Below are 16,608 nucleotides of genomic sequence, written 5' to 3'. Positions count from 1 at the left end.
GATTCTTTTTTGAACAGGAAAGAGAAAATCTATTATTTATTGGACGATAGGAATCAAGATACTGGGTGAGATCCAATGGAGCACTTGTGGGTATTCACTCGTGCAACAGGGCTTCATCTTCCTCTCCTCTACCATGTGCTCTCAAAGTCTGATCTGGAGTGGGGAAGAAGAGAAACAGGAAGTCCCATTGCATAAGTGGATTCTGTTGTGCAAGCAGGTGGATATTTTTAGATGTTGCCCATGACATATAACGTTTCTGTGTTTGCTCTAGCTGCCCAATGGATTTATCACACAAAATGAGATCCAGTGTGCTGAATGTATTTTTCAATTTGATTTTCGGTGTTTTTGTGATGACTAAGTTTTAGCAAATAAATTTAACTGACCTGTCTGACTTTAAAGCTGTTTAGATCACAACTTTTGATGGCAGTAAATTCCATAAATTAACCATTTGTTACATGAAAAAAGAACATCATTTTATCTGTCATCCTGAATCTGCTGCTAATCAGGTTCACCAGCTAACCCCGAGTTCTCATGTTGTGGGAGAGGGAAGAAAATTAAATCCGAATTAAATCATGAGCTCCTGTCTTTCTAGATAAGATTAATTGGAACAACAACAACAAATCCATTCACATTTCCATAGTTTGCAACAATGGCTGGCATGCCTTCTTTACTGTGATCTGAGAAACTTCAAATGTTTTTCTTTGGAAGTATCTTCTCCAGTTTGTTAAATCTTGTCTCTGCAGGTATCGTAAAGGGTTTGAGCTCCAGTCAACTCTGTATTCTGGGATTAACCTTGCAGTCTTGCTGATTGTTGCAGGGCAGCAGTTTGAAACCTCCATGGAACTAAGGAAAATAGGTGAACAACACAAAAAGAAAAACTTGTTGCAGCAGTAGTAGGGTTATTAATTATTGTCAGATACATAAAGGGTTGGATCCAAAGGTCCAATTGAATGAAGGAAATTTCCAGTTGTGGAGCTGGAACTTTGGATCCATTGTTCTGAACTGAAGTTGCAGTGAATTCTGTATTTAAGAATAGTAGTTTTAGCCCACTGTGAAGCATGTCACAAGTGTTTTGCCATCAGTTGTAAGCACCTGTTCCTAGAATGAACTTCTGCAAGGGCAGTGGTCCATGACTAGTATCTTTGACCATATGAAGAATGCAATTTATTTCCCACCAATGACATTTAGGCCATAGTCACTCCATACATTTAAAGCGTTATCATACCACCTTTAAACAGCCATTGCTTCTCCCAAAGAATTCTGGGAGCTGTAGTCTGTTAAGCATGATGAGAATTGTTAGGAGATGCTCATTCCCTTTCCAGAGTTACAGTTCCCAGAATGATTTAACAGTCCCTCTTCACAGGGAACTCTGGAAAGTGTAGCTATGAGAGGGGAATAGAGGGTCTCCTAACAACTCACAGCACCCTTAACAAACCACCATTTCCAGAATTCTTTGGAGGAAGCCATGACTGTTTAAAGTATATCATAGTGTTTTAAATGTATGGCATGAATGTGTCCTTTAATGTGTCCCTTTGTGTAGTTTTTCTCTACCTAATACTCTTAGAGGTTATACTTCTCATGATTACCAACACACATTATCATCTTTACAGTCTTTGAGGTTCATTGTGTTCCCTTGTAACATACTGTTTTTATGTAAATTTGTCAAGGTGTGCGATTGAACAGTTTGTTGGGAAGAAAAGGGAGTTTGGAAAAAATGAACAATTACTGGGATGTCGGGCAGTTCTTCAGTGTAAGCATGTTGGCCAATGACATTGGTAAAGCAGTGCAAGCAGCAGAGAGGCTGTTTAAACTGAAACCACCCATTTGGTATGTATCATCACATATTAAAATTTGCGTAGTTACATCTCCTGCTCTCTGCCCTCACCCCCCACACCCCATTGGACTTCATTAAGTTCTCCAGTGCTCCATGCACCATCACCACTCTTTGCATGATGATTAAATAACTATGTTTTCATTTTCAGGACTTCTGATTTTCAAGTAGACTTCTAATATTCTAGCAAAGGCTTGTTGTGTCATTAACTTAGAGTAAATACTGTTGTTCTTGGTTGTTTAATTATTGATTGTATGCATGTGTTTCAGGTATTTGAAGTCATTGGTTCAGAACCTGATGTTAATACAGCGGTTCAAGAAACTCACCATAGAACATTCTCCTAGACAAGAGAGACTGAACTTCTGGTTAGATATCATTTTTGAGGCAACTAAAGAAACAACTAATGGCTTGAGATTCCCAGTAAGTCTCTGTACTGCGCAGAGCTTGTATATCTGGTTGATTTGGACTAAAATCCCGTATACACTTGCCTAGGAGCAAGCCCAGTTAAACTAATCAGAGTTTACTTTTAGTAGACAGGCTTAGAATTGCACTATTAGTAACAGAAAATTGTGGCCTAGTGTTAGGAGCTATCATGTAAACTAGAATCAAGTGACAAGTAAATCTGCCCAAGCTGCATATAGTGTTTTCTGCCAAGTAGGCCAGAGCTGGCATGTCCTGTTTGGTAGGGAGTGGACCTCGGTGGCAGTTATTGCTTGCTGTTTTTGCTGCTGATCTGTAGGGGTTGCCAGTTGGAAGTGGGAAACTTTCTAAGGGGAAAATGTGTTCTGTAATCGTATCACTATGTAATTCATTGTCTTTAAAAACAACAACAACAACAACAACAACAACAACAACAACAACAACAGCAGTACACAAGTGGCTTGAGTATAAATGGATGTTTGATACAAGAGGCAGTCTAATGCAAATGAATGAAAGAATATAATATACAAGAAGGAAAGAGTACAAGAAATTGTATGAGACCTGATTAAATAAATAGTTTGATCCACAGCCAAGAAGAAAATGCAGTGTTAATTGTGAACAAATTTTCAGCACACGTTCAATGGGATTTACTCCCTAGTTCAGGTGTAACTAACATTGTGTCCTCCAGTTGTTGTTGGACTACAGCTTCCACCATCTCTGGCTGTTGGCCATGCCGGCTGGGATGGATGCGACTTGTAATGCACAATGTCTGAAGGCTGCCATGTTGGCTACTCCTGCCTTTTAGGACAACAGCCTTATAATTAGCATTCCGATGCTGTAAGGATGTGTCACTGATCTAGTTAGGTTTCTCTGAACATGTGTGTGCTTCGTTTAGGTATTGGTGATAGAGCCAACTAAGGTATACCAGCCTGCGTATGTTTCAATCAACAATGAAGCAGAAGAAAGAACTGTTTCCCTTTGGCACGTGTCTCCGACAGAAGTGGTAAGACCAATGGTGAATTTCTTCTTTCCCTCTAGAAATTCTGATCATCGCATCTTGGCTTCTTTGTATACAACTCTTTTTTTTTTTTTTAAAGAGGCTTCACAAAAATGTCACACAATGCACATAAGTATCTTCTTTGTCCCGTAGATGGAAAAACTGAGGTACTAATAATAGGGAGACAGCCTTAAGCCCCAGGGAAATGAATTATCATACAAATTTTTTCGTCTGTTCAGCATGAAAGCACATGGGCACAAAGCATGACAGAGATCACGTGTGAGCACATGCAGGCACGAACACTCCACCTCTAACCTTCCTGTGTCAAATGGGAAGATCTGAAGGAGGCTTGTGTTGTTGTTTGGTCGTTTAGTCATGTCCGACTCTTTGTGACCCCATGGACCAGAGCACGCCAGGCACTCCTGTCTTCCACTGCCTCCCGCAGTTTGGTCAAACTCATGCTGGTAGATTTGAGAACACTATCCAACCATCTTGTCCTCTGTCGTCCCCTTCTCCTTGTGCCCTAAATCTTTCCCAACATCAGGGTCTTTTCCAGGGAGTCTTCTCATGAGGTGGCCAAAGTATTGGAGTCTCAGCTTCAGGATCTGTCCTTCCAGTGAGCGCTCAGGGCTGATTTCCTTAAGAATGGAAAGGTTTGATCTCCTTGCAGTCCATGGGACTCTCAAGAGTCTCCTCCAGAAGGAGGCTTGTACTATAAGCCAATTCAGCTGAATGTGCTTGGAAGCCTCCCTGTGATTGGGCAGGTTAGGGGTATAGTGGGAGTGCGTTTGCACACCTGGTCTCAGTACACTTCATACTACCATGCTTTTGGGTTGAAAGGGCTATACAGGGCTATACAGAATTAGATATATGATGTCTTAAACTTCTACTCCTTGTTTTATTTTATTACAGTATCACACATTCCACTGAGAACTTATGAAATTTGGGATGCTCATAAAAATTCTGATACCAGAATTCTCATTAGGATAAACCATCCTTGTGGGGGGTGGGGGGGGGAGAGAATGTGTTTCATTCTTAGATATACAGCAGGAAAATAGGAGGACAGTGAATTGGTTTCAATGATTTAGCCCTTCACTTTTGAGTTATGAAAATGCTAGGTTTTGTACAAATGATACACTCAGTATGACGCAGTACATGACATGAATATTCTTCAGCACTAATGTAACACTGCTTCTCAACCCACTCTGTCCAGGAGTCACAGCTGCTAAGCCACAAAATCCAGCAATCAAATTGTCCTTATTTTTGCTCTAGCTAATGTACATATTTGCTTATCAGTGAACCAAGGACTGTGGATCAGATCATCTGAGCATCCTTCTCAGATATATGGCCATACATGAGAAGCCAATAGGTAGCTCTGTAGACAGTTTAGGTAAGCATTTCTGCAGGCTTGCCGCAGCATACTTCATGACTTTGTGATTATTCTTTCTGACATGGATTGATTATTCTTTCTGACATGGAGCTACACACACACACACACACACACACACACCTCCCTTTCAGGGGAATGTTTGGATTCACTGAGCCTAGCCATTTCCACAAATTAAGGCATAATGCCATTAGGATGGACATCAGACTTTCAATTGAAAGGAAATTCATAGTGTCATGAAATTTAGGAAGACCATTTTCGTTCTGCAGTGGCAAGGAGTAACCTGTTGGGGCCTAGTGTTGTGTCCCTTCTTTATCTTGCTACTTTTTTTGGGGGGGTAGAAGCAACCTTGCTAATATTGCTGTATGCTGCCTCAAAGCAAAATATTGGTGCCCAAAGACTGAGATCATCCTTGTGATGTGATGATAATGGTTTGTAATCTTGCTTTGAAACCATCTGTGTTCTTTCCCATTTGCAGAAACAGATTCATGAGTGGAATTTTACAGCTTCTTCTATTAGAGGAATAAGGTTAGTGTCCTTGAAATGGTTTTATTTTTGTTTTACTTACATGCCTCATTTTGCCTTAGGGATATGTGAAGAATGTATATGTGTTTTCCCACCAATGCTAGCAAACGATGTAGTTTGGGTATCCTTTATATCCCACCCAACTCCCCAGATGTGAAAACTGTTTCCTTGAAATATAGTATAAATATTCCTTAGTTCTTTACCCCTAAAGAATCCTTTACAAGACATCTGAAGCAACAAATGGTTGCTGCTTCATGTATGGCCAAGGGAAGGGCATTCCACAATAAAAGAGCAATAGTATAGAATGCCCATTTTTTTGGCAGGGTTGTCCCTATAGTGTAAGGTGTGATGCCGCAGGTAGACTTTCCCCTAGGGTTGCCACATTTTGAAGAGCAAAAAAAAAGGACACTTTTGTGTGCCGTGTCATGTGATCCATTATTTGGGGTGGGGCTTACCTGAACCCCTCTATTTTATTCAAGTTGGCACACCTGTCTGGGGTACTTTAGTTGAGATTCCTGCATTGATGGGGGGGTTGGACTAAATGACCCTCCAGGACCCCTTCTAACTCTACAGTTCAATGATCAATGAACCCTGTTTCTTTAAGTGAGCTTCATTATTTTATTGTTGGTTGTTTTATTTGATTAATTCCATTAGGGCCCTGTTTTGCGACTGAAAATTAGGTTAATACATTTTTATAGAAAATAAAATAGGTTGTCTTCCTTAAGTCATAAAAAGGTAAAGATAAAGGGACCCCTGACCATTAGGTCCAGTCGTGACCAACTCTGGGATACAGCACTCATCTCGCTTTATTGGCCGAGGGAGCAGGCGTACAGGCGAACCGCTCACCTTCTGATCAGCAAGTCCTAGGCTCTGTGGTTTAACGCACAGCGCCACCCGTGTCCTTAAGTCATATGTATATTCTAATGCTAGTTCTTGGGGAGAGTAAAGAAGATAGCTTTTTTTCTTGTGATTTTCCAATGCTTTCAATTTACATGAAGGACTTTACCCCTCTTTTGTAGTACTAAGCAGAAGGCATCTTAAATATTTCTTCATAATATGCAGGCTCTATAATATAGTTTAGTCATTGCTCAGCATAGTAGCTTGGATATTTTTGCTTCTTGTCTTCCTTCTTCCTCCTCGGTTGAATTGATATTTTCATGGTCTTTTAATGGTACCACTTTCAAATAACATGTTCCTTATATTGCTGAAGTTACACCATTGAAAGATGTAGTGTGAGAAAGTGAGTTTAATCTTTCTCTCCACGTACATTTCTCTACAGAATATTATATTTAGATTGGCAAATTGGAAACTGGATGGATATTGATTAGTGTTTCTTCCATGGCTTTTGAAAATTGTCATTGCTTTCTCCTTTCTCTCATCTAGGCTGGTATGGATTTTTTCTGCCTCATGAATATAGTACTAGACAAACATTGTCTGCAAACTTCAGCAGTTTGAATTGCAGGGATTTTAGGTCATTTGAAAAAAACAAACCAGACATGGGAGAAAGTAATGCTATTATTCTCCTGTTATGACTCCCCTTACAAGAACTGCTAAATGCACTTTTATTATACAGAATCTGGAAAGATCTTTACTTTTTGTTCGAAACTGACTTTAAAAGAGTGTTAGTAATCAACCTGAGAGAGTAAAGTAAGCAGAACAATGAATTATTTGTTCTGAGCTAGTAATTTATGTTTTTGCAGTGTTGTAAATCCTAACAGGGGCAGTCTTTATTATTTTTTTGGCACTTATTGAAGACTTTCCTTTTTCAACAGGCTTTTTGAAGGGGAGATCTTTATCTTGCCCTGTATTTATATTGGATTTGAAATGGTTTTTATATATGGAATTGTTTAAATTGTTATTATAAAAGAAATTGTTTTATATCTGTTTATACTGGTGATAATTTATTTTGAGATGCTTCATTGGAAGCGACTCATAAGTGGAATGGCACTAACTAAATAAGTGAATGAATGAATGAATGATTAACACCCTGGCAATACATATATCTGGTTTTTTGAAGGTCACAGATCTTAACTTTTCCTGCTATGCAGACTGACTGTTGTTTCCATTGTCCTAGGGATCTGTTCTGCACATTTTTATCATCATTTCCTCATTTTATTCATAAATGGCACCCAAATTGTATAGCTTGTCATCTCCAGTTCGAAGCAGGCTTTAAAAAAACCACGACTGTGCTGTTGTCTCTCTTTGATTCTGTAAACTCTGTAGTGGTAGAAGGAAAACTGAACTGCTGTGTGAGCAAAACAGGGCTAGCTGAGCTCCTCCATGTGTTCCTTCATCTTCATACCTCTGCCCCCACATCCACGCCACTTGTGCTTAGCATAACTTTATTGTAATTCTTTTTCCACAGCATATCTAAATTTGACGAACGGTGTTGTTTTCTGTATGTCCACGACAACTCTGATGACTTTCAGATCTACTTTTCTACAGAGGGCCAGTGTAGCAGGTGAGAAGCTTTGCATTGCTTTCCCTAACTATCAAAATGAGACATACAATCGTTGGGGGATACCTTGTAAACCCAGAAGTATTTTCGCAAAGATTTCGTTTGCGGGGCCACCCAACTCCCTCCTCTTCACCCTCCAATGCTGCTGTGATAGCCCAGCAGCAAGTGAACAATTCTCAGAAGTCTGTCGTCACGTTGTAGTTTGCAGCGCCACCTGTTTGTGGCCACACAAACTACTGCATCATATTCAGTGCAAATACTGTACATAAAAGACACTTTGCTCTGGAATACTGTGGAAGTGGGAAGTGCCTGTTGCATTTGCTTATGCAATTGGATATCGCTCCTCATATTTGTTTTCTACATTCCTTTCTTTCCTGTGTTCATTTATAGAGGCCCTACCATATCACAGGTTAAATTGATCTTAATTTGTTTAGTATGATCAGGACATGTGAAGGTAGGAATTAACAGCATGGTGAAAGTGTTGGTCTTTGAACTGGGATGGAGGACATCATTTGGAATCCATCTCAGGCAGCAAAATGTCTTGGGCTAATGCTGATTTAAAGTAATTTAAACAGTCCAAAAGTTACATTTGAATTACAGATTTATAAGGGATAAATTTATAAGGGGTTTCAGTATCCATTAAAAAAAGCTGTAGCACAACAGCATGAGGCAATAGTGATTTTGAAGAGGAAAAGGAAAAGGAATGTTGGCAGATGTATTGCTTTGCATTGCACATGAATCATAAGTATCATACATTTGAGCAGAAAAGCAAGATACTGTTCTGCCTTTAATTGTGCGGTGTACATTGCTTACAGATTTTGTAGTCTGGTTAAAGAGATCTTAACAGATGTTGTAGGAAGTACTCTGGAACTGGAAGGAGAGTGTGATGGAGACACATTGGAAGTAAGTAATGTTGACCGGGGAGAAACAGAAATCTTTGTTTGGATGGGAGAGGAATTTGCTTTCCATATTCCTATTCTAATTAATTTAATTTATTAAATTAAGAAATAATACCTACCTTTTTAAAAAGTAGGAACAGCACAACTAAAACTTTGCAGCTAAATCATTGTTCAATAGGGCAGTAAGAAGCTTTCCACATTTACCATTTATAGTGGTACAGTTGCTGGCTCTTTCAGATTTTTTGGCATGCCGCCACATAATGTCGTCATTATTCAGCTAGTATTCCAGAGTAACATACAAACCTGCTTCTTCTTCTTCTACTGCAACCCCTCCCCCCCCCTGATTTTTGGGAAAGAGCCAGATGGGTATTCAATACTTTCATTTGTGTGGCATGTGTCGAAGCATCGTCCTAGTTTCTGCATGGAAGGGATGAAGATTGGTTGGTTCTGTTTTGCACCGCTTCCCTCCCATCAGCGCAAGCTGTCAGTTTGCGAGCTCAGTTCAGGCAAGAGATATGGCAGGTAGAGACAATGGTCCTGAGTTGAAGTACTGCCTGTGACAGCAATCGTTAGCTGCAGACAAAATAACCAGGTTTGCCCTCACTCAGGCAGGCAAGTAGTCGGTTTTCTAATCTACTGTACTCCCACAAGGTTAGAATTCTGTAATACTAGGCATTAAATAGAAACAATAACATGCTGAAGTGCTGTCTGCATGCACATGCTCATAACTGCCAACATTTATTGGTTGGAAGGACACAAGGGCACATAAAGGATCTGCCTAACGTTACAGAACTTTTATCAATCTGGGCACAATCTACCATTAGTGTAAACCCTGCGCTCACACACTGTCTAATAACAGCAACGTGTGACCAAATAAATTAATAAAGACACCGAAAATGAAGTTCCTGGCCAATTTGTGTTTAAGTACAAAGCTGACATTTTCAAATATTGGGGTGTGTGGGTGGGTGTAAAGAAGTGACATTCTGAACCTAAAAAGGACCCAAAACTAGGGTCGCAAAGGCTGCAGGCCAGCAGGCGAAAGAGAGAGAGAGAGCTGCATGCCAGCCAGCCATACAGTTGGCGGGGCGCAGCTTCCATCCTAAGCCGCTGCAGGGATCGCTCTCCTTCCGCGGAGACCTGGGAGGCAAGCTGCACGCCCGCCAGCCATATGGTTGGTGAGGCACAGCTGGCAGGTACAGGGAAAGGGGAGGCCGCCAGCAAAGCCGTGCAGCTCCCCCACTCACTGGGGCGTGTCTGTGAGGCCAGCGCCCTGGCACAGCGAACTCTAAGCCCTATGGGAAAGACGGCTCGGTGGCCAACTGTCCTTTTCTGACTCTGAAAATGTCCTGTCAACTATTAAGGAAGTGGTGACAGCTGAGGGTCACATCTCAGGAGCTCTTTGCGTGACCCTTTTGAGCATGGCAGCCACTTAAGCTGATGGCAATCTGCCATAACTGCAGCAGGCAGAAGCAGTCATGTGATAGGTGAGAGTTTATCAGAATTCTGTGCTCACTGAGTTTTAGCATGCCCCTGCAAATGTTTCTTAAATGATGTAAATATGGCATGGGAGTGTATACTACAATTGTATAAATTAAGCAAATATGGAAAATTCAGGAAGAGAGCATCATGTGAAAACATTTTTATTTATGGATAAGTGAAACTCAGCAAATAAACTGTAGGTATTTGTAGAGAATGTTTTCTTGTTTGCGTAGCCCTAGCCTATTCATCTACCTGTTGTTTAAAAAACACCTGCATAATGCGAACTTTTTGGATGCTATTAAACCTATTATCCGAATAATAATCCCCTTTCCCAGGTATGTAGTATTAGAATCCAATATCTAAGCATCAGATACAGGAGGAAATATCTTTCGTCTATAATAATGTTTGACATACTTGATATTTTTACATATTATGTATTTCTTATTGCTAATCAGAACTCGTCTGAGCAGGGTAAAATATTTTGAAAGAAACATGTTGGAGTTTTGTGGAATGGAGCTTGAAATGTATTGAAAATCACATTATTAACATAGTTCGAGAGTTGCACACAAAGCTTTTCATCCAAAAAGTATGGCAGTTATAGGAATCTCTGATTTCCGCAATTGCTTACTGGAATTAAGGATTCAAAAAGTACTTTTCCCCACTGCTTGTTTGTACAATTACAATTTTCATACATGACAATGGATAATTGTGTACTGAACTAATAGCATTTAATTATTCTATCCCCACAGTCCATTTGACAATGCATTGGTACCTGAGAAAAGACAGAAACACCCTTATGTGAGAGCTTTGTCATGAATGATATGACAGATCAATCTGAAAACAGTGTAGGGCACTAAATTCATAAATAGCAATGAGAGGGGACACATTAGTGGTAGAGTTGTCAGCTTTCCATGTCTAATGTCCCAAATCCAGTCCTTGTAAATTTTAGTTACAAAGGGATCAAAAGTTGCATTACAAGTGAGGCATATTTCGCAACTCTACAGTAGTTATTGTTTTCCATGTAAGTCTAGTGGATAAAATAAGGAAGAAGATTGTCACAGAGAAACATCAGTTCAACCAGACATGCCATGAAACTTTGTTCCCATTATTCCCACATTACGAGTGGGTTGGGTTTGTTTGTTTTTCATGTTTATTAACCCACAACTTGCATGCTCAAGGGGATAACATACATTTATTTGAAAGGTTCAAGAAAAACAACAAAAGCATAAAGTTTGAAATGCCTCAGTGCTTTGGATCAAGTATTACTTGAGAGTTGAGTAATATAGGATGCTTCTAGGTAGCATTCCAATATATCTGCATCCTAAAAGGAGACATTAGTTAGCAAATATGAGAGAAGCCAAGGCTATGTTTTGGGTTTCTCTGGACTAAGTGGGAATTAGCTGATATATCTACATGTCTGTACTTTAAAGGCAGATGTCAATGAAAATCCTCTAATTTGAACAGCTCTTTGACATCAGTGTGCACATCATTTAGAAAACCAGTGAATTCTCCTCCTTTGTTCAAAAGTAACATTTGTATTCAAGGGCATACAATTCTTATTTCTTTCTGCCTCCCTCCGGCTTCTCAATTTGAATTTGCTTTAAAATGAAGTCATTAGAATAGATTGTGGAATTGCCCATTGCACTGAAATGTTTATCTTCAGATAGTTTGTGCATGCAAAGCCTGTGTTCCTATTCATGCTTATCTAAGAGTAAGCCAGAGTGAACACAGTAGGACTTATTCTGGGTAAACAACTGCTCTGTCAGAAATGTGCTATCAGTGATATTCAGGCTAACGTTTTGTAAATCTGGTTGCTGTCCTCAAGCTACCGCTATCAGTTGAATACTGTTTCGTAGCTGTGAAATATGGGTGTGCTAAAAAAAAACATTAGCAGGTTCTGGTTGTGTCATTTTGGGTAATAGCACATATCACATAACAGCACAGGGCGATGAACTGTGAACTGCTGAAGCATGAAAAATGAAACTGTTTGAAAGGTTGAACTAAGTTAGTGGGCAGGTCATGTTAGGGTGTACAAATACCTCCCTGGAGGACTCTGTGTGGAAACAGGGAGCTTGGCAATCACTTTCAAAATGAACTGTGGAAGAATTTCAAGGACTTACTGACAGAGGATTTGTACATACTTGTAGGAGTCTGGTTTACAGTACCTGCCCACCTGCCCCCATTGACATTATCTTCCATTTTATGCTGTTTGTTTCCATTATGTATTCTTCACTCAGATTTTAAAAGACACATCCCTTTATTAAATAATCTTTTACTTGTGAGGTATTCCTCTTATGTCGCACATTCTTATTATGGGCAGCTGCTTATATAATGTTTAAAGAATTCATTTTTTAAAAAACCAGTGCCTGTTAATTAGAACATTGCAGTTCTTCTATAAGACAAAAGTAGTCTTTGTAGGTTCATTTCGCACCACAGTTGCCTGCAAACATTATAAGAAACGCTTGCTCTTTAATTTCTACTAGAGCTGCTGATCTTTAGGGCAATACATTGCTAATGGCAAACGTTAATTCTGAATTCTGTTTCTTTCTGCTTTTAGTATGAGTATGACTATGATGAGAATGGAGACAGAGTAGTGTTGGGCAAAGGAACCTACGGGATAGTTTATGCTGGAAGAGATCTTAGCAATCAGGTCCGAATAGCCATCAAGGAAATACCAGAGAGAGACAGCAGGTGAGTCTTGATATTTTATTCTTACACACTAAATATGGGGGGTGGGTTATTCATTTTAGTCCTGAGGAGGAGTAACCTTTTAAAGTTCAGATATAAGTATGAAGTGTGCTTTGCCGAATTTGGTCTTACATCATTCATTATTCAATATATATGTCATTCACAGACAGAGAAGCATGCTGGGGGTGTTAGGGGAGGCGTAGTAGTTCTGCTGGGGGACACATGCTTCTTCTGCAGTTATTTATCCACCTTTGGCCCCACCCTGCTCTCAGCTCTCACCGGAGACTCCTAGAAGCAGTCTGTATGCAACAGTGGCCACACCCCAGGAATGGCCGGCTAAACCAGGTGAACAGTAGCCAATGGGTCTCAAACCCTTGGTGAGTTAGGGATTTACCCTGCATGTGAAGACAGGCTGTGGTTGATTGAGCCAACAAGACCAATAGCGGTCAAGAAGGCGGTTTCTGCATGTTCTGTAGAGGGAAGTGTGGGGCAAATGGGGCTTGTCAACCTGGGAAGGTAGCTCATTTAGGAGAAGGAGATCTCTGATCCTAAATCTCCGCTGACTTGCGGGATATTTTGGGGCGAAGAAAAGGCTACCCTATTCCAGAGTGGAGTCCCCAGGACCTTTGGATCACATCAGCAAGGCTGAGGGGCGCGTGTCTAGTTGTCTAGGCATCCCAGGACCTCCATACACACTGCTCAGACTTGTGCCCTGGCGAGGTCACTTCAGTGCTGCAAATGCAGAGGTTTGACTTTACCCCTAGAGGCACACTCTATTGTCTCTCAAGACAGTAGATGCAAACAATGCTGCTGTAGCTTTCTGCCTACCAGCTCTGGCTGAGGATATATTTTCACTGCATGGTATATGTTTGTTGAGGTGATTTTGACCATATTGGGGCTTTTTAATTATCTTACATTGTTATTCCATCCTTTCTGTGGACCTTTGACCTACCAATTTATATGTTCAATCTTTATGTGGGTGGCATGGAAATTTTAGGTTAGTGTGTTTTTTTTTCTGATTTTTATAAGGCTTCAGTTGTTCTTCATTGACAGATATTCTCAGCCACTGCATGAAGAAATAGCCCTCCACAAGTATTTGAAGCACCGAAATATTGTCCAGTATCTTGGTTCTGTTTCTGAAGATGGATATATTAAAATCTTCATGGAACAGGTGCCTGGAGGTTTGTATCTTACTATTTTCACCTCATTTATGACACCTTACTATGATCTGGTTCAGACGCCATGCTAAGCCAAACCTTGGCTTTAGAATACACTAAACCAAACCTTAGCTAAGCTTGGTGTGGCAACAGAAAGGACCAAGGAGGAGTAAAATGGCTGTGAGCTATTCTCCAGCAGCTCACACGTTCACGCGAACCCAAGGTTTAGAAGAAAAGAATTGTAGAATTAGAAAGGACCACAAGGGTAATCTAGTCTAACCCCCTGCAATGCATGGATATTTTGCCCAATGTGGGCTCAAACCCACAACCTTGACATAAAGAGACTCATGCTCTATTGACTGAGCCATCCCTGTAATATGCGAACCCATAAATCAGAGTAAAACATAACATACAGAGTAGAATGATTCATATCTCAAACCTCTGTAGAATATTTTAGACTGTCTATAATTAAATCAGCATGAACCCAATCCATATACATATTTCTTCCTGAATCAAGGCTGTATATTCAAATTCTGGTGCAATTTAGTCTCACATAAATAACATTTTTACGTTGACTGCAATTAGTTACAAACACAGGCCTCACACTGATTCCTGGAGAGAACTGTTAGGTTCAGAAACTCTTCTCTCTTTTCTTTCTATCACAATTATTTATAAAGCACCAAAAACCATTCAGCATTCTACCATTTTTTATAAAAAAATAGCACTTAAGGGAGAGAGAAAGGAAGAATAAAGGAGACGCTGAAGTCAACAGATTTATCTTTAAGGACACTCCTGAATATAACAGAAGAGACCTGGCTGCCTCAGGTGGGAGGGCATTCCAGTGGTAGGGGGACAGATGCAGGTGAAATGAGAGAGGATTGTATTCTTAACCAGCATACAGAGAAAGAAAAAAAGATAAGGTCACATCAGATGGTTGGGAACATACAGCATTCTAATAAGGCCCACCTAATTGGATAGTTTCTCACTGCAGTGGGGAGAGGTTATTTATTTCACTTATTTAAGGGTATTTATATACAGTACAGCTTTTCAGGAAAAGCTGGAAGTGGTTTACATGAGATTATTATAACAATAAGCACTTATTTTTATTTTTAAAAAGCTATAAAGGGAGGGAAGAAACCACTTGTTTGTTTTACTGCTGCTTCTCACTCCCCTCGGGGCAAGATGGTCCTTCGGGAGTTCCTTTGGTAGAGATATGCACCAATGGAAAAAGATGACGTGTCAAGAGTTTTCACTGGAAGGCCTTGAATTTCAGCTCAAACAGAACATACACTGAAAAACATTTTTGAAGGGTTTTATCAATGATTCTGTTTTTTGCCCTTTTGACCTGATCTTGGTTCCTTGTGGTTGCTTCCCATATGCATATTCCTGATGTAAGAATGAATGAGTTTTACAGTGTTTATGAGGGGTCTTTTTTTGGGAACATGGACCCAGGGGAAAGCTCGTAGCTTATACTTTGCATGCATAGGTTTGAGCCCTGTCATCTCAATACAGGGTAGGGAAAGGCTTTGCATAGAGAGCTGCTACTAGTCAGTGTGGAGAATTCTAAGCTAGAGGGAACAGTGGTCTAACTCTGTATAAGGCAGGTTCCTTTGTTCCCAAGCAAAGGCTTCAGTAAATTTCCTGCAGTCTTAGAGGGCCTGCTAGAATGGATGCCTTAATAGACTGACAGAGCTAATGCTAAAACATTCAGGTCCACTTCACATGCGTTGGTAAGCCATAGTTAGTTTACCCATGAACCTTGCGATCACTCGTGATTCACTGCTCCCCTGGTGTGAATAACAATCTCTGGCTTAGCATTTTCACTCAAACAAACCACAGCTGGGAAGCAAAGAACAAGCTTTGACTTCATGGTTTGTGTCAAGTGAAGCAAACCATGACCTCCAGTTCAGCTAAGCCAGGGGTTGTGGTTTGTTGATTCCACTCTTTGCTAGTGAAAGAGGGAAACAGGACCCCACCTGTTCGTTCATGGTAAATCATTAACTGTGGTTTACTGTGACTTCAAACCTAGCCTCAGAATGCTGACAGATTTGAGATTACTCTGTCTCTAGTTTCTAGAATTATCTCATTAGATATATGCCATACGCTGTGTAAGTGCACAGTATTTGCTCTTTTAGGTCTGTGTATAATGGGGCATATGAGTTTGGCTCAGAGTTAACAAAGTGTGTGACTCAATTCTCTGCATGTTTACTCTGCAGCTAGTCACATATTGTCCAATACAGGAAGTGTGCGTGTTCAATCCCAGGTAACTCTGCATGGGATTTTACTTATGTACTGTACTGATGAGTCAATGATTACAGGCCTTGATACCCTGGACAGAATCATTTTTTATCCTGTATTTTCTGCCTAAACCCAGGAAGTCTTTCTGCATTACTAAGATCAAAATGGGGACCAATGAAAGAACCCACAATTAAGTTTTACACCAAGCAAATCCTAGAGGGCCTGAAGTATCTCCATGAGAACCAGATTGTCCACAGAGACATAAAAGTGAGCATATGCATGCTTCCTTATATCTTTAATTGTATGTTACAGAAATGCAGGGTTTAAGTTCCCACTAGTTGCTCTTTTAGAAAGGTTTCATAAAATCCCCGATAACCAAAGTTTCTGGTAATTTGTTTACTCTTTGTTTATTTAAGGGAGACAATGTTTTAGTGAACACATACAGTGGAGTAGTAAAGATTTCTGATTTTGGGACCTCCAAGCGCCTTGCAGGAGTGAATCCATGTACAGAGACATTTACAGGTAAGAA

The 16,608-nt window shown here is 40.2% G+C and overlaps 1 protein-coding gene across 3 annotated transcripts in view; it reads left to right on the top strand.

Annotated features, from left to right (window-relative positions):
- MAP3K15 (mitogen-activated protein kinase kinase kinase 15) overlaps positions 1-16,608 on the top strand; it is a 61,750-nt gene that overhangs the window by 34,853 nt on the left and 10,289 nt on the right. For all 3 annotated transcript variants that reach the window (XM_083501799.1, XM_083501798.1, XM_083501800.1), the window contains 11 exons: positions 744-856; positions 1,668-1,827; positions 2,101-2,251; positions 3,147-3,254; positions 5,114-5,163; positions 7,526-7,621; positions 8,434-8,521; positions 12,554-12,687; positions 13,738-13,865; positions 16,216-16,346; positions 16,496-16,601. In XM_083501799.1, the coding sequence (XP_083357925.1) occupies positions 744-856; positions 1,668-1,827; positions 2,101-2,251; positions 3,147-3,254; positions 5,114-5,163; positions 7,526-7,621; positions 8,434-8,521; positions 12,554-12,687; positions 13,738-13,865; positions 16,216-16,346; positions 16,496-16,601 (1,265 nt within the window). The remainder of the gene's footprint in view (positions 1-743; positions 857-1,667; positions 1,828-2,100; positions 2,252-3,146; positions 3,255-5,113; positions 5,164-7,525; positions 7,622-8,433; positions 8,522-12,553; positions 12,688-13,737; positions 13,866-16,215; positions 16,347-16,495; positions 16,602-16,608) is intronic.

The sequence above is a fragment of the Podarcis liolepis genome (assembly GCF_965112155.1).
Source record: "Podarcis liolepis genome assembly, chromosome: 4".
NCBI classification, from domain to species: Eukaryota; Metazoa; Chordata; class Lepidosauria; order Squamata; family Lacertidae; genus Podarcis; species Podarcis liolepis.
This window is presented reverse-complemented; position numbering and strand designations above follow the sequence as displayed.